A 24,755-nucleotide genomic window follows, 5' to 3' on the forward strand; every position below is an offset into this window, starting at 1 on the left:
CCTATGCGGGAAACCAGGTATAGATTCCTTTAAAAGATCTACTTAAAGATAGAGTACAAAAGATGTAAATCCGCTAAGAGTTCAGAAAATTGTAGTCCCAGGTTTGGAATGTCAAGTGGAAAAGAGTGACAAACTCTGTTATAGGGATAAAAGATGAAGCCATGGTCTTCTACGATCATAGAGCAGAGAGAGGTTTTCGAGAAATGAGCATGATATCTACCACAAAGACTATAAAAAAATACTGTGCATGTGTTTCACTAATAAAATGGGAAAAGTCAGGATTTGCCTTAGTGCAATGTTCTTTGAGGGTGACTGTCCTGAACTCCTGTCTGGCCAGTTCTGACACCCAACCCGCCCAATGCCCCCTCCACGCCTCTACCCTTCCTCATAACACGATTGCACACACACGCCCAGCCCGGCCAGAAGATAAAGCTAAGATGGCAGCACGGAAAGTACTAGAGCCCCGCTCAATGGGGCTGGGAAAACAATAGCAAAGCCCTCTATATGTTTTTTTCATTCTGCACATTTTCTAGAATAGTGAGCCCCCCCCCCCCCAACCCTGCGTCCGCCTTCCCAACACAGGGCTTTCGATAGTAGTGCGAACAGTAACTGGCGGGAGGGGACACTTGCTTTCGTACATTTCGAGAAATCCACTTCTCTCGTTTGCATTGGTGCTTCAGGTGACCCTCGAGACTTGCCTTGGGTGGGGTGGGGGGCACCCTCCCCTTCAGGTCCCCTGGACAGTGGAGTCAAGGGTGGGTCCAAATGCCCTTTCCCTCCCTCCTGGCGCCCTATTCCCCGCCAACCCCAGGGTAGCCTTCCAAGCTGCCCAGCTGCCCAGGCAGAGGAGTAGCAAGTTGCAGTGACCCGGGAGCGCACAGTGCAGAATCAGGAAGAAGAGGAGAAAAAACGCTGCATTGGCTATCAGTTTAGGGTAGAGCGGCCGCTACCGCTGCCGTGGAAGGAAACGCTGCCAACCGCAACAGAAACGCCACCCTCGGATACCTAAGTGAGCATGTGTGTGACTCTGCGCACGCCTAGTGGCGCCGCTCAGTGACAACGGGATTCTTTAAAAATTATCCAGCTACCGGGTTTTGTGTGTACCCAGAAGGCTCGTGAAGGGGCCTGTCTGGGACCGAAGGGTTCTGTAAGGACCCAAGGGAAATTAAGGAACGGGTAAGGGGGAACTAGGAGACAGATGCTCCAGGTCAGTCTCCACTAGAAGCTCTAAATGGACAGTGAGTGCACAGGCCACCACCTGAGCCTGAGCTGCAAATATTTCTCTCTGCCAGCAACATTTGTTCATTCACATATTCATTCATTCAACCAATGTCTATTTCCCTGCTGCTTAGGGCTAGCGTCTGTGCTAGGAGGTGGGGATGCACCGGGGGAACAGACTCAAGCATCATTCCAGTCCTTATGGAAGTCTAGTGTGTTCTGTTTGTGAAAAGCCACCTGACAAGGGGAAGTCCTCCCACAATCTCCTGCAGTATTATTTTGACCCTGTTTCAAAGGCTGCAAGTGAAAGTCACTCAGTCCTGTCCAACTCTTTGTGACCCTATAGACTATACAGTCCATGGAATTCTCCAGGCCAGAATATTGGAGTGGGTTGCCATTCCCTTCTCCAGAGGATCTTCCCAACCCAGGGATCAAACCCAGGTCTCCTACATTGCAGGGGGATTCTTTACCAGCTGAGCCACAAGGGAAGCCCAAGAATACCTGGAGTGGGTAGCCTATCCCTTCTCCAAGGAATCTTCCCAACTCAGGAATCGAACCAGGAATCGAACCAGGAATCGAACCAGGGTCTCCTGCATTGCAAGCAGATTTTTTAACAGCTGAGCTACCAGGGAGGCCCCATTAGAGGATGAAACTTGTCCAAAGACATACAAATAGCAGAGTCAGAACCCAAACTTTCCCGTGCCAGAGCCTTTTGGCTCTCTCTGGCTCTTACAACAGTATTAGCCCTTAGAGCCGCTAGGAGTCCGCCTTTCACTCCACCAGCATTTAGCTGCCTCTATCGTGTCTTGGCTCTCATCGCAGGCTTCGTAGGGGGGTCGGGGGATGGGAGGAGGGGATGGGAGAGGGGAGCAGGGAGCAGGGACGGGCAGTTTAACACAGGTGGGTAACCATGGTGGAGCATCAGCACAGGAAATTTCACCCGATAAATAACTGCTGGATATCTACCATAGGCAAGGTTCTAGACCAGGTGCTGAGGAAGACATCAAGATAAACAAAAAGCCGTGAAGGAGCTTATAAGATAGCTGAGGCAACAAGATAAATACAAAATCTGTACAACAGAGCTACACATATGAGGAAAATACTATGATTTCCCCTGCCTGTCCTTTGTCCCATGGCTTTATTATTCCACTTCTACTTATCTTTTTATAATCAAAATGATATCCATTTATTATTCAAAGCCCCAGATAAAAAGGAATCCTTCAGCACTGTCTCCCCATAAAAACTAGAATTATTTTAATTTCTCCACTACTTGTTTGTACTTCTCCAAACAGTAAACGGGGCTTGATTTTTTTTTTCCTGCTAAAGAACATTCAAAGAGGCTTAAGAGCCAGTAAGTACATAAAAGATATGTGTGTTTATGTGCTCAGTCATATCCGAATCTTTGTGACCCTTTGGACCGTAGCCCACCAGGCTGCTCTGTCCATGGGATGTCCATGGAGTGGGTTGCCATTTCCTTCTCCATGGGGTCTTCGGGTTCCAGGGATCGACCCTGCTTCTCCTGTGTCTCCCGTTGAGAGGGAGATGGGGTGGGGGGGTGCAGGGGTGGGGGGGTGCGGGGGGGTGGGGGGGGTGCGGGGGCTGGTGGGGGGGTGGGGGGGGTGGGGGGGCTGGTGGGGGGGGGATGTGTGCACAGGGATGACCCAGAGGGATGGTATGGGGAGGGACATGGGAGGGGGGTTCAGGATGGGGAACACATGTACACCCATGGTGGATTCATGTCAATGTATGGCAAAACCAATTCAATATTGTAAAATAATTAGCCTCCAATTAAATAAATTTATATAAAAAAGGATAAAATTTAATAGGAATCAGGGTACTTTGGCACATATATTTCTAGAGCATTTACTTTGAAGAAGTTAGTAGAGTAACTGGGAAGAGGGGACGCAGCAAATATTACATTTATAGATAACACTGATAAGATCTTTGGTAGATATGACATTTGCTTAGTTACACAGTCTGTCACAACTGTAGTTTCAGGTCATATTCAAGAATTATCTTTAGTGATGTAAATGTGGGCTGAGAAAGATGAGCCATGAAGTATCCACTGTCAAGAGATGAGTGCCCCCTCCTCTTAGGGTAAATGCGGAGTTAAAGAATATTTGAGAGAAGCACTACTGCATTAAGACTTAGCTCGGATATGAATGTTAAGAACAAGAACTTGGGAAAGACTTAGGCTTGTGAATCCTCTCCTACCTGGGAGCTAAAATTTCACAGGAAAAAAAAAAAAAGAGGGTACACCAAATTACTACCTGTCTTTGGTAAGTAAAAGCTATTTTTAACAGACTTAAATCCTAATGACAAAAACACCCCAAACTAAGACCACCAAAGGTACTTCTAATTCGGCTGGCCTCCTTTGCCTTGAATTCTGAGTTCAGCTAGCACATTCACAGTAAATCTTCCCGCTGGCAGCGCACGCTTTGGGGAAAGGGAACAGGAATACAGAACGATCATCCTCCCCCGGCGGGCACCGGGTCTCTCTTTCAGATTCCAGGTCTCCCACCTGGATGGAACCCAGGTACCTGAAGCCGACTGGATGGAGCTGACAGCCTCCCCAGCACTTTCCTGACTCTTCCTCAAGCTGCTAGTAAAATCCGGAGAAGTGGACTTTTTCCCGATCCCGCACGCCACCCCGGTCCCACACCCAGTGCCCGGAGGCGGAGGCAGTGGCGGCGGAGAGGGGGTGGGGCGGGAACGGGGGGCCGGAGGGACTGAGCGTGCGCGAGGAGTGGCGCATGCCCAGAGCGGCCGGCCGCTTCCCATTGCGGGTGGCTCCGGCGGTGGCAGCGGAGGCGGCGGCGGGTGCAGCGGCGGCACCGCCTCCTCCTAACACTCCCGGGGTGGCGGGGTTAGATGAGCGGCCCCAGTAGTGGCGAGGGCGGCGCGGGGGGGAGGAGGAGAAGAAGGAGGAGAAGGAGGAGGTCGCTGTCTTTGTAGTCTCAGCTGCTGCGGGAGCGAGAGGCCGCCGCCGGAGCCGTCGTCGTTGGAAAAGGGCTGTGTGTGCGCGCGCGTGTCTGCCTGCCCGGCCCGCGGGGACGAGGCGGCGGCGAGGAGGATGATGTGCGCAGCTACCGCCTCTCCCGCCGCCGCCTCCTCGGGGCCCGGCGGAGACGGATTCTTCCCGGCCGCTACCATCTCTTCCTCCCCGGCGCCGGGGGCGCTGTTCATGCCGCTTCCCGAGGGCTCCTTGGCGGCCGCGGGGCTGGGGCTGGGGTTGCCGGCCCCGGACTCCCGGGGTCACTACCAGCTGCTCCTGTCAGGCCGGGCCCTGGCCGACCGCTACCGGAGGATTTACACAGCTGCGCTCAGTGACAGGGACCAGGGGGGCAGCAGCGCTGGACACCCGGCCTCCAGGTGCGTCTCCGGGTGCCCGTCTTTGCGCCACATGCTGCATGTGCACCCGTGTGTGTGTGTGTGTGTGTGTGTGTGTGTGTGTGAGTCAGTGACAGTATGTGTGTCTGTCTACATACGTGTTTATCGAGCTTTCAGCCAGCACTGGATGCTAGATGGTAGAAGCACTTACTGAGAAAGGAGGGTGCGGTGGCAGCAGTTTCTTCTCTTTTAAGTGTGTGTGACTGTCTTTGTTGGGGGGGCGAGGGAGGGTGGAAACGGGGAGCGTGCGATTCTAGAAAAGGTGATGGTGCGGGTCGGTTAGGACACGTGTCTGTGTATTGTTGAAGCAGGAGGAGGGCTGAGCGGAGGGTCATGCACGAAGAGAATTTGCAGGAGCGATGAGGGAACTGGCGTGTCCAGTGTCTTTGCCGCAATGGTATTTGCACGTATTTCTCACCCCCTCCCCTCCCCCCATTCCCTCAGGACATTCCATCCTCACCTTTCCTCCTCCCTTAAAAAAAAAATCTGCCTTTCACTAGGGGAAGCAATGGTATCGGTTAAGGATAATGTCATATATATAGGATGAGTTTAGGATAAGACAGGGGATTTCAGTTTACGAGATAGATGCGAAAGGGATACAGATGGAGGTTTTCCCTGGATGTGAAAGGTGTCTGATACAGATTTCTAGAGCTGTACTTTGATAACTAGAGCTTTGGGTCCTCTGGAGACAGGGTTACAGCAGCTCTCGTGGTCTGTTGTCCCATCGGCCATATCCCTGCATCTTCTGTCCTATTTCCTCAGTTACTTTTCTGCCTTAGACTAGAGGGTGTTTTGTGGGGGGAAAGGGGAAACCTGGAAAACTCCAAAAGGTGACAGCTGGTGTAGTGATCAACTGCCATCAACTAGAACGTTTGAGCAGCTCCTAGAATTTCAAGACTCGGTGCACCTATAGCTCCCTTGGTGGAGGAGATGTGAAATCACTTTCATTTTCTTTTTCTTAAAATGTAGGTGTCTTTTTGCTTAAGTCGCTGCTATTGTTTTCCTGTCCATGCCTTTACATGCCACATACCTTGAAGCATGGTGACTGACTTGTTTCACCAGCTTGGCTTTGGCAGTGATAATTGGGAGCTGGCTTCGTCTTTTTTTCCCCCTCACACCTTCTTGCAGTACATAAGGAAAGTACAGGAGGATTTTTGCTGAACAAGTTAGAGAGTTCACTGTAGGTTTTCAATGTGCAGTTTGTTCGGTAATAACCAGATGTCATTTTCTCTCATATGAGAGGGGCTAGGCTGTGAGTCGGGTATTTGTGGTTGACCAGTGTGGACTGTAGCTCCTGTCCACTGCAGAGAGGTAAACATTTCTTCTGGTCTATATTCTTGCTTATAGGACTGGGACTTTAGTTTTATCATACTGATATAAATGTGTATAACTAATTACCCTTGGCTATCTAAATTAAAGGCCACAAGTCTGTTTCTTGCTAATGTTTTTGAAAATAGCACAAAACCTCAATGGACAGTTTGCTCTAATAATTAGGTGTAATTTTGAGCTGTGAGTCTTTTAATTATGGCACTGTAGGTGTATCTTTACAAACCCCTTTTAAAGAATTTGAATTTATTTCATATGTTGTTTCCAGACTTACGCAATAATTTGTGACTGGCATGTTCCGTGTTTTAGCTTTCTACTACTGTATTTGTGCAGTAATACTGTTTCTGTGTATTTAGAACTGTATAAACAGTTTTAGGCAAAATTAATATAGATTAACCACATATATAAAGTGTATGAATGATTTTTAGTCTTTGGTTTATTTTTGTACAAGCTGTCAGTTAAAATTAGTGAAGGATTAGTTTACGTACTATATTTCAAGAAGTACTCGTGAAACAAGCTTTAAGTTGTATGATATTGCCTTCCAGTGCTTGTTCAGAACATTATTTTAGTTCACATTATTTTTTCTAAGTCATTGCCGGCAACTACTCTTTATTGAGGATTTGTTGAAGAATTAAGTCACATTTCATATTAAATATTACTGGGGAAAGGGGAGCTGGAATTTAGGTTCTGAATGAATGATGTAATTATTGGTATGGGGCACTAGTTGAGATAGAGGAAAAGGTGAAATGTTTCAGAGACAGAATGGAGCAAGAATAGAAGATGAAGTTCTAGTGAAAATCAAGTTTAAAAGTGTGAGAGAAGGACGACAGTGAAGTAAGGTCAAAAAAGATTTTAAAAAATTAAGAGAACTGTGGCACAGCAGCACCTCTGGTTGGACTGGAAAGTCCTCAGCAGGGTTAAATGTTGAAGAAAGTGAGAATACTGTCCAGGCCACTGGTGACTTTTGAGGAAGTGGTCAAGATGTGTTTGTAAGAGAGGTGTGGTTAAGGAGTCCATGGGATACTTTAGGGTAATAGGGGGATGTAGGGCTGAGGGAAGGTTATTTGAGTGTGGGAGAGTAGGTGGGAAATGTTCAGTAAGTGGAGGAGGAGAAATTAAAGAAGTGAGAGAGGGGATAATCCTTGGGGGGAAGTCTAAGGGAGATCTCGGGGACAGATTTAACATGACAGGTGAAGAGGTTAGCCACTAAAAATGTTAGGAGCTAGTCATCCTTTAATATAGAATTGGAGGAGGTACATATTTATAAATCTAAAGACCAGGAGTTTATGAAGAACTGTATCTTTTTTATTTTGGTAATCCTAATGTGTCGCAGAAGTTTTGGCGTCTGTTCTGTAGATATCCAGTACCTGCTTTGTGCCAGGGATTGTTTGAGGTGCTGAAGATGTAGCAGTGAGCAAGATAGACAAGGTCTCTATCCTCTTTGGAATTTTCACTCAAGGAGGGAGAAATAAGCAACTGATCATTTTAGGTTGTGATAAATAGCCGTGGAGGAAATAAAACCGATTTTTCATGTGACGGACAACTTGTATTTAAAGGTGATATATTAGGTAGGGTGATCAGGACGGGTCAGGGTTAGTTGACATTTAAGTTGAGTCATAATGATTGGAAGGCAGGCCCAGAGGAATAATGTTTTAGGAAAGTACAAAGTCTCTGGTGCAGAAACAAGGTTGTATTCAAGGAACAAAACAAGGCAAGTGCGTTATCAGTCAGTGTTGAATACGTTAGTTACTGAGGATTATGTTTTAGGTGTAGATAGAGAAGTTGAGGGACAGAAGCCTAATGGCATCACTGACTTTGATGGCATTCTAATGAATGCTTGGATTCTGAATCTAGACTGGTTTTAGATCCTGGCTTTGCTACTTTTTAGCTGTGTGACCTTGGGCATATTACATAACTTCTGTGCTTCTGTTTTTTGCTTAAAAAATATTTTTGAGATATAATTGGCATATAACATGGTGTTGTAGGCGTACAACATAATCATTCCATATTTTGAGGAATGACTACCACATAAAGTCAAGTTAACATCTATCACCACACATAGTTGAAATTTTTTCTTCCTGAAGTGAAAACTGTTACGATTTACTCCTTTAGCGACTTTGAAATATACATTCCAGTGTTGTTAACTGTAGTTACCTCCCTGTACATTAAATCCCCATGACTTATTTATTTTATGACTGTAAATTTTTGTTTGTGCCTTTCAGCTTCCCTTGCCCATTTCGCCCATCTCCTTACGCGTGCCTCTGGCAACCATGAGTCGGTCCTCTGTATGTAAGAGTTTGGGTTTTGTTTTTGTATTTTGGTTTTGGTATATTTATCTTTCTCTGTCTGACTTATTTCACTTAGCATAATGCCCTCAAGATCCATTCCTGGTCTCACAAGATTTCCCTCTTTTTTTGTGGCTGAATAATATCCCGTTTTAAATTATATCTTCTTTATTCATCCATCAGTGGACATTCAGATTGCTTCTTTGCTATTGTAGATAATTCTGCAGTGAGTGTAGGGATGCAGATATTTTTTCAGGTTAGTGTTTCCTTTTCCTTTGAGTACATTCTCAGAAGTGAAATTGTAGATCTTATGGTAGTTCTTCCTTTGAATTTGTTGAGGAAGCTCCATATTGTTTTCCATAGTGGCTGTGTCAGTTTGCATTCCTACCAACAGTACACAAGGATTCCCTTTTCTCCACATGCTTGCCAGTACTTTTTATTTCTTGTCTTTTTGATGGTAGTCACTCTAACAGCGTGAAATGATACTTCACTGTAGCTTTGATTTGCATTTTCCTGGTGATTGGTGATGCTGAGCATCTTTTATGTACCTGTTGGCTATTCATATATCTTTCTTTGGAAAAATGTTTATTCAGAGCCTCTTTCCATTTTTAAAGCTGGATTGTTTGTGGGTGTTTGTTTGTTCCTTTTAATTTTTTGATACTGAGGTCTATAAATTCTTATATATAAGATTATATAGTAGCCCTTTATCAATATATGGTTTACAAGTATTTTCTCCCATTTGGTAGGTTACCTTTCCATATTTGTTTTTCCTTTGCTGTGCAGCTTTTTAATTTGATGTAGTCACACTTGTTTGTTTTTGCTTTTGTTTTTTTCTTTGTAGAATGAGAATAATAATAATGACTGTATCATAGGTTACATGATTCTGTACATGTAAAGTGCTTGGCACGGTAAGTGCTGATAAATATTAGTTAATGATTTCTGCTGAGAGTGAAGGGACAGATAGAGTTCGGGGACTTAAATAGAAGGCAAAGATCATGTCTTCCTCTTCTGTGCTGGTCTCAGTGACCAACGTTACTATTCCATTTGTTCAGTGACTGAATAAATATATTTTTCTATGAATGAATCAGTGAAAGTTGGAACATTTGCTTGAAGAAAAGGATTGTAAGGAAATGAATAAAGGAATGTTTGATCAGTTCTGAATGTGAATGGCAGTACAACTTTGATTGCATTTGGGAAGAACTATAGCACAGTGACTAATCTGCCCGGCAGTCAGACTGCCTTAGTTCAAATTTCAGTTCTGCTTTTTGGTCTCTTAAAATGGGCAAGTTAATTAGCATTTCCATGTCTGTTTCTCTACTTATAACCTTTTAGGGTTATTGAAAGAGCATTGTGCCTCAACATGGTAAACGCTCATTAAACGTTAGCTGCCATTGGTGGTGGTCATGGTGTTACTATTACTGTTATTATTAAAATCACATACTTAAAATTCCAATCAGCATGATGTTGTAAGCTTTTCCACTCAAAAGAGAACTGAAAACAAAACTAGTTGATTCAAGGTTGAAGTGTCCGTGGAGATGAAAGAATAAAAGAAAGTGAAGGTTTTTGGTGACAAAGGTTGACCATGTGGTAAAAAGAAAAGTGATCCCAGGAGGGAACTGATAGACTGGGAGATAAAGACGGTCAGGGTATCAGGGTTGAAGTGGTAGAAGAACAGTGTTAGTGGAAACAACAGGGGAGTTTATACTTAAAATGGGAAATTGCTTTTCTTCTCTAAGCTAAACCCATTTACTTCCTTCAGCTTTATCTCTTTTTCTTGTTAGAAATGCTATTTGAGCCCATCCTTCAAATGCATGGGATTTTGGTTATAAGAGGTTAATCCAACACAGATTCTGATATTAATACTTGGTGCTAACCATTGGCCCTATAAAAATTTGTAAGACAGTTTCCACCTGAGTTTATTTTCTGGATGGGAGTGAAAGGTACAAAGGCAGGTAGTTATAAAAGTGTTAAATGACTAAGAAAGCATAGCCTGTTATGACAAAGGGATGGTTTACTGAGCTGGTGCAGAAACATGAGCAAGAAGGTGAGAAAGCACAGTTTGTGTATAAGTAATGTTAAAAATTCTGTTAGAGCTACAATATAGATGATTTTTCATGAGGGAGGGGAATGGGAATTCATTCTGGAAGTGGAGCCTTTGGTCAGAGGGTAAGGCAGCTTGAACTACCAGGTAAGAGTTCAGTTTTATTCAGTAGACACTGATAGTTTTGAGCTGTGAAGAAACATTATTGTAGGAGTGTTATTGGAAGTGATTCAGGGTTGAGTCAGTGTATTTGTGGATATGTAGTAATTTGCTTCATGTAGCTGTTGTATCTGTGGAATCCTATACAAACACGTGTTAAGGCAAAAGTTGCTCTATTGGCATATCAGTAGGTAGAAGTATGAAATGAATTCATTTCTTAGCTCACAAGAAAATCTTGCCTTTGGGCTTAAAAAGAAAATAAAATGTTAATTTAAAACCAGTTTTGCATTTTAAAACATCAACAAAATAGTTAGAAGTCTTACTTTTTTTTTGCAAGAGTAAATACTCAGGTTTTGGGAGGAGGGGTCTTGTTAATCAAGATTTAATTTACATATAAAATTTACCCTTCTGTACATGTCATTTGAAGAGTCTTAGAACCATCACAGTCAAGTATAGAATATGTACATCACTCTAAAAAGTTTAAATCCCTTTTCCTCCCCCTATCTACTGGCCACTACAGACCAGTTTTCTGTATTTCACTAATTTTCTGTATTTCACTGTATTTCTGTATTTCACTAAATTTTACCTTTTCTGAAATGTCTTATAAATCTCACTCCTTAAGGGCAGGATCACATGTATTATTCCTCTCTCTGTCATCTGTCCCTGTATTTCCTATAAATGGAAATTAGGCTTTAAAGCTTCAGTAGGTTTCAGTTAGACGTTTTTTTGGGCAAGAATACTTTGTGTATAATGCTGAGTACTGCACATTGTGTCCCATCCAGCGGTTTTCATGTCTTATTGTTTGGTGATGCTCAGTCTGGCCACCTGAATTACTTGGGTACCCACTAGATCTCTTTTTCTGTATATGTATGCTTCTTCCACTTGCAGTAAGCAGTTAATCGTGGGTAATAACGTTGACACACACTGGATATCTTCCACCTAATGGTTTTAGCATCCTGTGATAATCCTTGACTGAGTCAGTTTCATTAGGGCTTCAAAATGATGGTTTTTATAGTTCTGTTCAAGTAGAATTTGGTAGCTGATGCTCTTCTGCAACCCACTCCAGTGTTCTTGCCTGGAGAATCCCAGGAACGAGGGAGCCTGGTGGGCTGCCGTCTGTGGGGTCGCACAGAGTTGGACACGACTGAAGTGACTTAGCAGCAGCAGCAGCAGCAGCAGCAGCTCTTCTGCAAAGAATTTTCCCTTATCAACTAACTGGTTGTAAGCTTAGTTCCTCCTAAGAAAGCAGGGTAGATGATTGATTTTCTCCCGTCATTAGCCGAATTGGTGATAGTAGTCAAACAGTGGTGTGGTTCAGGGACAGGCTCCCCCAGCCATTGAGAATAGTGGCTGCTAAAATCTACCGCAACGGAGTCCCCAGATTGCTCTGAGCCAACAGAGCTGCTTCCCTCAAAGTCACTTTTCTTCTTCCAGGCCAGCCTGCATCCAGTGCCTGTTCTCTGTGGGGCTGTAAATGCCTGGCCCTTCAGGTAGGACAACTTTGAAGATCCATCCCACCTCCAGAGCTCCCCATGGATTGGCTCAGGCCTTCCTGTGACAGTGTTTCAATTCACCTCCTGCCTCTGTTTAGTCTCATTTCCTCTACCCTTCCACAGTTGTTGATGTGCAGGGCATTTTTCAATACTTGGGGTGTGCAAATCTCCATTTCAGAGTCTTTTTCTTTGGCATCCTTACCCAAGACAGCTTTGACAGCAGTGGTCTGAGGAAGTAGTTTCTAAAATGGGATTTTGGAGCTAGACTTACCTGCTGGCTAGCTGGCAGTAAAGAGCCCACGGCTAGTTGTAGATGAAGCGTGGTACTGGTAACCCTTGGCATGTACTGTAGCTGTGCACCTGCTTAAACTTTCACTGGTGGTGAGGTGGAGTGAGATTCCTGTAGAAGAGACTGTATTGGTGGGTACGGTATCTTAGGCTTGTGAGATGTTTAGGGAAGTTCTTAATTATAAGGATGGTGGTGTCACATAACTGGTGAGTGACTCTGAGAAAGACCGTGAAAGACTGAAGGTAACTAGGAGCAAAATTAGAAAGTTAGGTGATTACTTTCTTTGGCATTATGTAAAGAAACCATCTTCTGCAGTAGGAGGAAAGAAAAAGCTAAAGATTAGACCCAAGATTTAGTTGCAAAGGTAGCAGAACTCCAGGGTGGGTTGCTTTCTCAGAAAGTCTGCTAGGCCAACATCTGTGCTTTGGTTAGGAAGAAATGGGACCCCGGCTTTTAAGATGGGACATCTTGAGTTAATGCACTGGACAGCCAGTTGAAACCTTGAAACCCCCAATTCCTCTGAACCCTCTGAGCCTACAGAAGTGGTCTTCTCCCAGCTAGAGGGTAGTTGCTTGGAGATTATGCTGCCCCTACTGCTTGCCTCCTCTCCTGTCCCCTGCTCTTATCACCAAGTCAGTAACTAGAGTTAAGTCAGAGCAAAACCTCCTGGGAGATGCTGGGCCTGCTGAGGAGGAGAGGGACTAAGGTGCACATGTGCACACGCACACACGAAGAGTGAGTCCCAAACTGTGCAGAGGCACCCCCCAACTCCATCAGACACACAAGAATACGATGGGCTATTTCAGAAGTTTAAGGAAACACAGAAATGTCAGTCACAAACTACTCCCTTGAGGTAGCTCGTGGTTTTGACATTAGATCATGTTGCACTCATTTCCATGATGTCTTATCTTTTTTGAAGCTGAAGTTTTGTTATTTGCTATGATACAAAGAAGGTGCTTCTCAGGTGGCTCAGTGGTAAAGAATCTGCCTGCAGTGCAGGAGCCACAGGAAATGTGGGTTCAATCCCTGGGTCAGGAAGATCCTTGGAGGAGGAAATGGCAGCCCACTCCTGTATACTTGCCGGGGTAATCCCACGGATGGAGGATCCTGGCAGGCTATAGTCCATGAGGTCACAAAGGTTGGATACGACTGAACATGGATGCACACGTGATACACATACATTTCTACACAAAAAGCAGTGTTGAACAGAAACAGAGGGTGGCCTGTTTAATCTGCACAAGTTTGACAAGTTGTGCAGGACCCAGCCAGTGCATTGTGCAATTACTGAGTAATTGTGGCTATTTAAGAATGAAATATAGTATTTTTCTTTTTAAGTTTATGTGTATATTTTTTCACATGGCTACTAAGTTGTTAGAATATAGATTCTTATTATTTGGTTTTCATTAATAATAATTAGGTATTCCTTTTGGTCTACAAAGTGTTGTGGAAAAATTACTGATAATGACTGTGCAAGGGCCCAATAATGGACTTCTGTTTGTCAGCTGAGCTGATGAATGTCCAGCCCAACAGTAACAGAGACTAACCTTCCTTCAAGGAAAGCAGCCAATCCTTGTGCCTTGGAAAGGACTGTGATTCATTTTGACTGAATTTGACGCATATTCTATTTCCCTTTCCAGCTTGTAGGGATTCAACTAGCGCTGCTGTTTGAGGACCTGTAGAGTGGTCCATCAGCACAAGGTGCCACATAAGATTGTTTCCAAGCGAAGGACCTGCTTTTAGCACATGGATCCCACAGATCCATTTGTCCCATTATGCCTCATAACCACCCAGAAGCTGCTGACCGATAGAGTAGTAAGATGATCAGGGTGGCACAGCTGAGGATGAGAGTGTCCTCCAGTGTTCCCAGTAGGAAGAACACATGGAAATTGGGATGCCTCTGCTTAGTATCAGTGATCCCCTGGGGAATTTATGCTTCCTGTCTCTGTAGCTCTAAACACTGGTCAGAAGGGAAATATTTTCATCAGAGTCACTGTAAGAGTCCTCATACTAAGGCACAGCTGCTGTGGGACTTGGTGCTCCTTTTCTGAGATAAGCAGTCACCATTTGGACAGGGTAAAGGTACGTGATTATCTGGAGGAGGCAGGGCTGTGGTTTTGCGGTGGAGCGTGGAGTTTGGCACACTCTGCTGTGTCACACTCTTAAGTGTTCTACTGGCTGTTTATTGGTACTTCCTTTTCCAACTTTTGTGGAATGTGGACATGAGAAAGGCCAGATGGCCACCTCACAGGATCAGTCAGAATTTCTGGTCCAGAGAGATTCTACCCCAAAACGAAGGGAATCCAGGATGACTTACAAAGAAGAGGTTGTGACTATAAGTTTTGGCCTTGAAACCAGTGGTGGAGGCTCTAGTTTGTCCTACAATACTTTACTTCCTCTGGAAAGTTTCTGCAAGAAATGAAACTAAGCAGAATTCTCCAGGAGCGTTATCCAGAATTTATTTAAAGCAAGTGAATGGTAGTAGTATAATAGGTGAACTGTAGGGGATGCTGTGGACTAAATTTTATTTGTAGATTCTGTGGGATGTTTTGTATAATCACATCATCATTCTTTCTGATCTCTAGGTAACCGTGTACTCCCTGCACCTTTATTCCAATGGCAAGAACCTTTCTACTTCTGTATAGAAATGATAGTTGTATCCTAACTTGTTCCTAATCTAAGGGAGAAACAATGACAAATCAGTCTTTCGGTCTTTCACTGTTAAGTGTAATATTAGCTGTAGATGTTTTGATAGCCTTTGCCAATGTGAGGAAGTATTTTACTCTCCTATTTTGCTTATAGTTTTTATCATAAATGTGTATTGAATTTTGTCAAATATTTTATGTATTTATTGATATCATATAGTAAAGATAATAAAAGGAAAAAGTAAATTAATACATTTTTGAAAATTAAGTCAACTTTGCATTCCTGGGATAAAACTTTGTATGTGATATGTTGTTGAATTGATTTGTTTCTTTGTTAAGAATTTTGGGGTTTGTATTCATGAAGGATATTGTTTTATAATTTTTTTTTTGTAATACCTTTGTCAGATTTTTGTATTATAGTTATCCTTGTCTTGTAAAATGAATTGATTAGTAATCACTTCTCTTCTGTATTTTTTAAGAGGTTTCATGGGATTGAATATTTGATAGAATTCACTGAGGGGACCATCTGGTCTTGGAATTCTCTTTGGGGGAAGATTTTACAGATTCATGTTTTAAAACAGATACAGGGATATTCAGATTTTTTTTTGTTGTTATTTCTCATAAAGTTTGGTAATTTTTTCTTGATAGAGTTGTCCTTTTATCTGAATTCTTGAAATTTTTGGCATGAAGTTGTTTATAGCATTCTTTTTATAATCCTCTAATGTCTGTGGGGTCTGTGGTGATAATCCCTTTATCATTCCTCATGTTTATCATTTCTCTTTTTCCCTTGATTAGCTAGAAGTTTGTCATTTCTTAAGTTCGAAGAATCAACTTTTGACTTTATTAATTTTTTCTACTACTGGTTTATTTTCTGTTTCATTGACTTTCCTCTTACTGTAATTTCTTCTATTTTACCTTGCTGTTTCTCTTTTTTTTAGTTTGTTAAGATGGAATCTTAGATCATTGATTTTAGATTTTTCTCTTCTAATATGAGTATTTAAAGTGTTGAATTTTTATCTAAGCACATCTTTAGCTGCATCCCACAAATTTTGATATTCAGTATATTCTTTGTTATTTAGTTTAAAATATTTTCTAAGTTTCTTTGTAATTTCATCTTTGATTCATGCATTGTGTGTGCGCTAAGTTGCTTCATTCGTCCGATTCTGTGCAACACTATAGGCTGTAGCCCCCCAGGCTCCTTTGTTCATGGGGATTCTCTAGGCAACAATACTGGGGTGGGTTGCCATTTCCTCCTCCAGGGGATCTTCCCAACTCAGGGATCGAACCCACGTCTCTTCTGTCTCCAGCATTGGCAGTTGGGTTATTTACCACTAGTGTCACCTGGGAAGCCTGATTCATGCATTACTTAGAATTATTTTATATAACCCTCAGTTCAGTTCAGTCGCTCAGTCGTGTCTGACTCTTTGTGACCCCATGAATCACAGCACGCCAGACCTCCCTGTCGATCACCAACTCCCGGAGTTCACTCAGATTCATGTCCATCAAGTCGGTGTTGCCATCCAGCCATCTCATCCTCTGTCGTCCCCTTCTCCTCCTGCCCCCAATCCCTCCTAGCATCAGAGTCTTTTCCAATGAGTCAACTCTTCGCATGAGGTGGCCAAAGTACTGGAGCTTCAGCTTTAGCATCATTCCTTCCAAAGAAATCCCAGGGTTGATCTCCTTCAGAATGGACTGGTTGGATCTCCTTGCAGTCCAAGGGACTCGCGAGAGTCTTCTCCAACACCACAGTTCAAAAGCATCAATTCTTCGGTGCTCAGCCTTCTTCACAGTCCAACTCTCACATCCATACATGACCACTGGAAAAACCATAGCCTTGACTAGACGGACCTTAGTCGGCAAAGTAATGTCTCTGCTTTTCAATATGCTATCTAGGTTGTTCATAACTTTCCTCCCAAGGAGTAAGTGTCTTTTAATTTCATGGCTGAAGTCACCATCTGCAGTGATTTTGAAGCCCCCCAAAATAAAGTCTGACACTGTTTCTACTGTTTCCCCATCTATTTGCCATGAAGTGATGGGACCGGATGCCATAGTCTTTGTTTTCTGAATGTTGAGCATTAAGCCAACTTTTTCACTCTCCTCTTTCACTTTCATCAAGAGGCTTTTTAGTTCCTCTTCCCTTTCTGCCATAAGGGTGGTGTCATCTGCATATCTGAGGTTATTGATAGTTCTCCTGGCAATCTTGATTCCAGCTTGTGTTTCTTCCAGCCCAGCGTTTCTCATGATGTACTCTGCATAGAAGTTAAATAAGCAGGGTGACAATATACAGCCTTGACGTACTCCTTTTCCTATTTGGAACCAGTCTGTTGTTCCATGTCCGGTTCTAACTGTTGCTTCCTGACCTGCATACAGATTTCTCAAGAGGCAGGTCAGGTGGTCTGCTCATGCTCCAGTGAGTCAGTTCTTTGCATCAGGTGGCCAGAGTATTGGAGTTTCAGCTTCAGCATCAGTCCTTCCAACGAATATTTGGGACTGATTTCCTTTAGGACTGACTGGTTTGATCTCCTTGCAGTCCAAGGGACTCTCAAGAGTTGTCTTTTCAGACTTATCAGGCTTACTATTTTCCTGGTAATTTTTTTTCCTGTCCATTTTTTATTTTTTATAGTTTTATTTATTAATGTTTTTGGCTGTGCTGGGTCTTCATTGCTGCACAGGCTTTTCTCTTGCTGCTGTGCAGGCTCTTTTCTGGTTGTGTTAAATGGGGGCTGGCTACTCTGTAGTTGCGATGTGTGGGCTCCTCATTGTGGTGGCTCCTCTTGTTGCAGAGCACAGGCTCTAGGCGTGCAGGCTTCACTAGTTGGCGGCACACGGGCTGAGTAGTCGGGGCCCTCAGACTCGAGAGCACAGCTTCAGTAGCCGTGGCACATGGACCTAGCTGCTCCACCACGTGTGGGATCTTCCAGATCAGGGGCAGAACCTATGTCTTCTGCCTTGCCTGGCGGATTCTTTGCCTCTGATCCATCAGGGAAACTCTGTCCATTTACTTTCGATCTGTCTATATTTTTATATTTAAACTTTCTCTCCTTTGAGCAGTACAGGTAGGATTTTGCCTTTTTTTAAAAAAAATCTGTCAATCTTTGCCTTTTATTTGGAGAGTTTAACCATTAATATTTAATGTAATTAATAATTGGTATGGTTGACTTTAGGTGTACCATTTTATTGTCTACTGTTTCCCTCTGGTTTTCATTCCTTTCTTGTCCCTTTTCTATCTTCTTTTGGATTATTCTTTAGTATCTATTTTAATGTATCCTTTGGACTTTGGGACTCTATCTTTTGTTATTAATTTTTAATGCCCTAGGGATTACAATATAGATACCTAACCTTTCACAGCCTACTGAGAGTTACTGTTGTACTGCTTCACATAAAATAGAGACATCTTACAACCATACAGAAGCTTTTTTTTACCCCCTCTACTATACCTCACTCCCTCCTTTATGTTAATGTTGTTACATGTGTTATGATTGCATACTTTGAAAACCTCACCATACAATATTATAATTTTTGTTAATAGTCATACATATTTTAAAGAACTTAAAGGAAAAAAGGTATTTTATATTCACCTATATATTTATTATTTTTGTTATTCTTCCTTCATTCCTGAAGAAGCTGCATTTCCTTTCAGCTTAAGGTACTTACTTTAGCGTTTTCTTGTGGAGTAGTCTACTGGGGATGAATTCTCTTTGTTTTTCTTCATCTGAGCATGTCTTTATTTTGCTTTGATTTCTAAAGGATATTTTCAGTGAACACAGAATTGAGTAAAAGCTTGTTTCCTTTTAGCATTTTCATGATGTTGTTCCACCATCTTTTTACCGTTATGATTTCTGAACTACTAGCCTTTAGTAGTTCAAAATTTTTTCCCTGTTATGTAATATGTCATTTTTCTTTATCTGCTTTCAAGAATTTCTCTTTTGTTTTTGGTTTTCAGCAGTTTGATTTGATGTATCTAGTGATTATTTTCTTTGAATTTCTCCTTTTTGGAGAATGCTCAGTTTCTTGAATCAGTAAATTTGTCTTTTACTAAATTTGTTTTTTTTTTTTTTTTTTAATGAACAACAGACATTACTCCTCACAGTTCTGGAGGCTAGAAGTCCAAAATCAAGGCAGCAGCATGACCTGAACCTTCTTCTGAACCTGAACCTTCTTTCTGGTTTATAGCCAGCGCCTTCTGGCTTTGTCCTCACTTGTGAGGGTAGGGACCTCTCTGGTGCCTGTTTTATAAGGACACTAATCCTATTCTTCTTTTTTTTTTTTTTTCTACCTGCAAAGTAGCAACACAGCTATTCTAGCCATCAAACACAGGGCCCTAGCCACAATGCTCACACATATGCATGTTAATCACAGGTTTCAATCCACAAAGGTAGACATGCAAACCGTGTAACTTGCTCCCCTGCCCTCCAGCCCTGCCAAATAACTAAGCTTAGAACTGTAGGAGCCCCAGCTCAGCTTAGAGGAATCCTGTTTTCAGTAAATTTAGATCATCTGTTATTCCAAGGTGTCTTCATCTCATCTCTGGCTCCCCACCAGGAACCAGAAACATTGGAGCTGAGGGGAGCTTGTGGCCCACAGTCGTCATCCCGCTCATGCTCTGCAGAAACCTCCAGATTCCTCTCTGGCCTTCTAGCATTACCCATCTAGATCGGGCTGCAGCCGCCTTGCCTGCAGACTTGGGCCATGTCTTGCCACAGTTGTGCTCTTTCCAACAGCCAGAGAAAGCCATTCGACACTGGGGCTGCAGCTTCTTGTACACTGTGCTGTGAGGGAGGGCCTCTGAGCCTGCAGCCTTTGCCGCCTGCTGCTGCCACCCCTCATTGGGCACAGAGCAGTTCAGGGAATCTTGCTGTCCTCTGCCCTGCCGCCAGGTTCCGCCATTGCCGCTCGCTCTTGGATGCCCATGTCTCCCATTCCTTCTACCCGTGATACAGGCCAGGGGCCCAGAGTGCCTTCTTAAGGTCACAGCCACGTCCTCCTCCTCTGCTTTCATCACTCTCTCCTCCTTTCCCTTGAAGAAGGAAATGGCCACCCACTCCAGTATTCTTGCCTGGAGAAGCTCATGGACAGAGGAGCCTGACGGGCTACAGTCCACAGGGTTGCAAGAGTTGGACACGACTTAGTGACTAAACCACTGCCCTCTCTCCCCGACTCTGAGTGATCGTGGAAGTTAAACCTTGTAGCCCATCTGTCTGCTGGCTATCCTTCCCTGAGGCTGTTGACCCAAGGCCCTGCCTACTTCCTGAGTGTAAAGAAGTCACAGGACACCTGGACTTACTCAGAATGAGAACACTTTTGCAGTAGAGCTGTGAGACTCGTGAAGCCCTCTGACATGGAATCATTTTCTCTCTCTTCTGTGTACAGGCTTAACTCTATGCCAGAGTGGTAAAAGGCTGTGTGTGCCTACATTTGTGACCTAAAGATGACCTATGGAGGTGGTCACTTTATAGTGCTGTAGATGGAATCAGTGACATGAATATGGGCTATAAACCTTTTTCTAGGTCTAAGCTGTCTTTAGCTCATTGGCCTCTTACTGTCTCAGTGATGTAAGGTCATCATTTTAATTTTTTTAGTTACTGTATGATGCTTCATTTGGTGGTGTCCCTAATTATACATCAGTGTGGATCACTTAAACTTGGGGAAATACTTTTTAGTTTTAAAACTAAAATTTGTATTTTTTTCTTGTAAAATACATATTTTTTCTTCTCCTTCCCTCATTCTTAGGCTGCCAACTATCCCTAAAGAGACCCGCTCTATCAGTCTGCCCCATCCTAATTGGCAGATTCTAGCCTGCTATGATGGAGAAGGAAATGGCAACCCATTCCAGTACTCTTTGCCTGGAAAATCCCTTGGACAGAGGAGCCTGGTGGGCTGCTGTCTGTGGGGTTGCACAGAGTCAGACACGACTGAAGCAACTTAGCAGCAGCAGCAGCAGTAGCAGCCTGCTATGAAATTAGAAAGTGAGCCATCATCTGTATTATTAGAATCGTATCTGAGACTCAGTGAGTCCTGCATTAGAATCTGATTGTAGGGACTTGGTGGTGCCTATTGTGGTCACTCAGGGGCATGCATTTGGATTTACTTGGTTGTTTGGTCTTGTTTTTTTTTTTTTAATCTAGGAGATGTATTTCCCAGATACTGGACCTCCCTCTCTCAATTTCCTTTTGTCTCCTGCTAAAAGGCTTCCACTTACCTACTTGCCTCTTGTTGGACACAGAGACCCAGGCTGCTCCACACACATTCTCTTCTCCTCCAGCTTCCTTCACTCCCAACAGCCAGCACCGTCTTCAGCTGCTTGGGCTGGCCGTTGTCACCAGGATTTCTGCTCATTTTCACCGCGTACATTCTGATCAGAAAGGGTGCTGCCCGCCTCACATGGTCAGGAGGATCTGGAGTCCAAGAACTGGGAGTGTTTCCCTCTGCCTTTGGATCAGGTGTCATCTGCAGATATGAAAGGAATCTTGTTCTTGTACCTTTATTAAGTATGTTCAGTATTTGAAACCCTTTAAAGAAACTTCTTAATATTTAGATACATTAAAGGGTTTTTGTTTCTGCCATTAAATGTTTCAGTCCTGTGTTCTTTTTTTCTTATATTTTTATTGAGATATGTATGGTTGTATCAGGTATATGGCATAATGATTTGGCTTATTACATACGTCAAATGAAATGATTACCACAGTAAATTTAGTGAACATCCATCATCTCATAGGTACAAAAAAAAAAAACAAATTTCCCCTTTGATGAAAACTCGTAGGATTTACTCTTCTGTTGTTCTTCAAAGAGGATCACGCTGATCAGTGTCCACTCATGCTCATGTGTGGTCATGTCTGAATCTCTGACCCCATGGACTGCAGCCCACCAGGCTCCTCTGTCCATGGGATTTTCCAGGCAAGAATACTGGAGCGGATTGCCATTTCCTCCTCCAGGGCCTATTCTTTTTTTTTTTTAAATTGAAGTATAACAATGTTGTGTTAATTTCTGCTGTATTGCAAAGTGGTTCAGTTATACATGTATATAGCTTAATTTTTTAAAATATTTTCCATTTGGTTTGTCACAAGATACTGACTATAGGTCTCTGTGCCATATCGTATGACCTTGTTGTTTATCCCATAATATAATAGCTTATATCTGCTGACCTCAAACTCCCACGCCATCCCTCCTACCCCTCCCCCCTTGTCAGCCACAAATCTGTTCTCTGTGTCCATGAACCTCTGTTGCAGATGGGTTCGTTTGTGTCATATTTTAGATTCCACATGCAAGTGATATCGCTCGCTGTTTGTCTTTCTCTTTCTGACCGACTTCATTGAGAAGTCCAAGATAGTCTGTACTTGCATAGGGCACTGATCCTATTTTTTTGAAATTAACTTTTATTGGCATATAGCTGTTTACAATGTTGTGATAGTTTCTGCAGAGTGAATCAGCTATATATACGCACGTATCCTCTCTTTTTTGGATTTGCTTCCCATTTAGGTCACCACGGAGCCTTGAGTAGAGTCCCCTGTGCTGTGTGGTAGGGTCTCATTAGTTTCTTGTTTTATGCTCAGTAGTGTATATATGTCAGTGTCAGCCTCCCAGTTCACCACAACCCCTCTTCCCCCCAGTATCCATACGTCCTTTCTCTCCTTCTGTGTACCTGTTTCTGCTTTTCTGCTGTTGTTTCTTAAAATATTCTACTCTCGTGCCTTTTTTTCCTTCTAACATCCCAATGAGATTGTCCCACAGATCTCTGACCATTCCCTTTTTCTGTTGTCAGCTTGCTTCCTCTTTGTTCTTCAGATTAGGTAATTTTTATTGATCCATTTTCAAGTTCACAGACTCTTTTCTCTTTTATCTTTATTCTCTTAGTGAGCCCACCCAGGTGAATTTTATTTCACATACTGCATTGTTCAGTTTTAAAATTTGCATTTAGCTCATTAAAAAAAATTTTTCTCTTTGTCTTTTGAGAACATTTCCCTGCTCAGTTCAAGTGTGTTTGCCTTTACTTGATGGAGCATACTTGTAATAGTTGCTTTCAAGGTATTGTCGAATAATTATAACATGGATCATCTCAGGGTTGGCACCCATTAGTTATTTCTTCCCATGAAATTTATAATATTTTCTTTTTTTTTTTTTTAATATTTATTTGTTTTGGTTGTGCTGGGTCTTCATTGCTGTGCTCGGGCTTTGTCCAGGTGCAGTGAATGGGCGCTGCTCTTCGTTGTGGTGCTTGGGCTGCTCATTGCAGAGGCTTCTCTTGTTGTGGAGCACAAGCTCTAGGCACATGGGCTTCGGTAGTTGCAGTGTCTTAGCTTGGTAGTTGCAGCCTGTGGGCTCTAGAGCTTGAGCTCAGTAGTTGTGGCACATGGGGCTTTATCCCCCACTTTGGCAGGCAGACTCTTATCCGCTGTACTGCCAGGGAAGTCCCTATCACATTTTATTTTTGCATTGTGAGAATTCTGGACTGTATCTTGGACATTGTGAGTGTTTGTTTTGAAAACTCTGGAGCTTGCTATAATTCTCTGGAGAATGTTGATTTTTGTTGCTGTTTCTTTTAGCAGTCTGTCATTCCCTGGTGGCTCAGATGGTAAAGAATCTGCCTGCAATGCAGGAGCTAAGTTGGCTAAGTTGCTGCAGTCGTGTCCGACTCTTTGCGACCTCATGGACTGAAGCCCGCCAGGCTCCTCTGTCCATGGGATTCTCCAGACAAGAATACTGGAGTGGGTTGCCATTTCCTTCTCCAGGGGGTCTTGCCGACACAGGGATCTCCCCCATTGCAGGCAGATTCTTTACCGTCTGAGCCACCAAGGAAGCCCTGGTGGAGACCTGTGTTCAATCCCTGGGTCAGGAAGATCCTCTGGAGTAGGAAATGGCAGTCCATTCCAGAATTCTTGCCTGGGAAATCCCATGGACAGAGAAGCCTGGCAGGCTACAATCCATAGAATTGCAAAGAGCTGGACACAACTGAGCAACTAACACTTTTGCTTTCAACCCATTTAGCTTGAGATGGCAGATTTGATCTTGCCTTTTGTGGGTGATGGTTTTCAGTTCTCAGAGCCTTTGCTGTGTTGGTGGGGTCTGTCTTAACACCATGCAGCTCCAGAGCAAGCCCAGGATTTGTGTGGGCTTTGTAGACAGGGTTAGAGAATCCCTTTCTCCATCCTTCGCCCTTCCAGGATTTTCTCCACATTCTCCAGCATGCAGGAGCCCCTTTCCCCAGTTCCTGTGGCCAGAAATGTAGGGTTTCTCTTGGAGGTGTAACTTCTGTGTTGTTGTTCTGTGTATGCAGTGTTGCTTCCTGGTCTTAGAGCAAAGCTGTTAGAGAAAAGAGGAACAGGTAGCCAGGCTGGGAAGCTCACTGTCCTCTGGGTCACTTTTCCACATTTGACTCCCTCCCACAGTCTTTTGTATCGTTTTCCGAGTACTCAAGTAATGTTTTTTCCTCTTTCAGTCTTGTATTTTGCCCAAAGTTTATAGTTGTAAACAGCATGAAAGACAGGGTGTGTTTTATGTCACTGTGCTGGCATCAGAATTCCTTCTCTGGGTGCTTTTAAAACTTTTCTCCTTATTTTTGATTTTTAGCAATTTGACCATGCTCTTCCTAAATGTTTTTTCTTAGTGTGTGTTTTTCATGTGTTTGGTGTTTATCGAAATTCTTAGATCTGTACAATATAATTTTTGTTTAATTTGACACATTGTGGCCTTTATTTCCTCTAGTATTATTGTTTCAAACCTAGCCTCTCTCTCTCTCATTTCCTTCTGGGAATCCACTTAAACATACATGAGGCTGCTTGATATTGTCTTATGGGTGAAGGGTCAGCAGACTTCTTCTATAACTGGCCAGATAGTAAATACTTGAGGCTTTTCAGGCTGTCCAGTCTCCCTTGAGATTGTTGCAACTGTGTTGTTACAGCTTGAAGGCAGCCATGG

At 43.2% G+C, this 24,755-nt stretch overlaps 1 protein-coding gene across 3 annotated transcripts in view; it reads left to right on the forward strand.

Annotated features, from left to right (window-relative positions):
- Positions 4,009–24,755, forward strand: part of MYCBP2 (MYC binding protein 2, E3 ubiquitin protein ligase) — a 269,075-nt gene continuing 248,328 nt past the window's right edge. For 2 of the 3 annotated variants that reach the window (XM_018056491.1, XM_013968297.2), the window contains exon 1: positions 4,292–4,590. In XM_018056491.1, the coding sequence (XP_017911980.1) occupies positions 4,292–4,590 (299 nt within the window). Of the gene's footprint in view, positions 4,591–24,755 lie in introns of all 3 variants that reach the window. The other variant, XM_018056490.1, reaches the window with a different exon arrangement.

This window comes from Capra hircus, chromosome 12 (assembly GCF_001704415.2).
Source record: "Capra hircus breed San Clemente chromosome 12, ASM170441v1, whole genome shotgun sequence".
Classification (NCBI taxonomy): Eukaryota; Metazoa; Chordata; class Mammalia; order Artiodactyla; family Bovidae; genus Capra; species Capra hircus.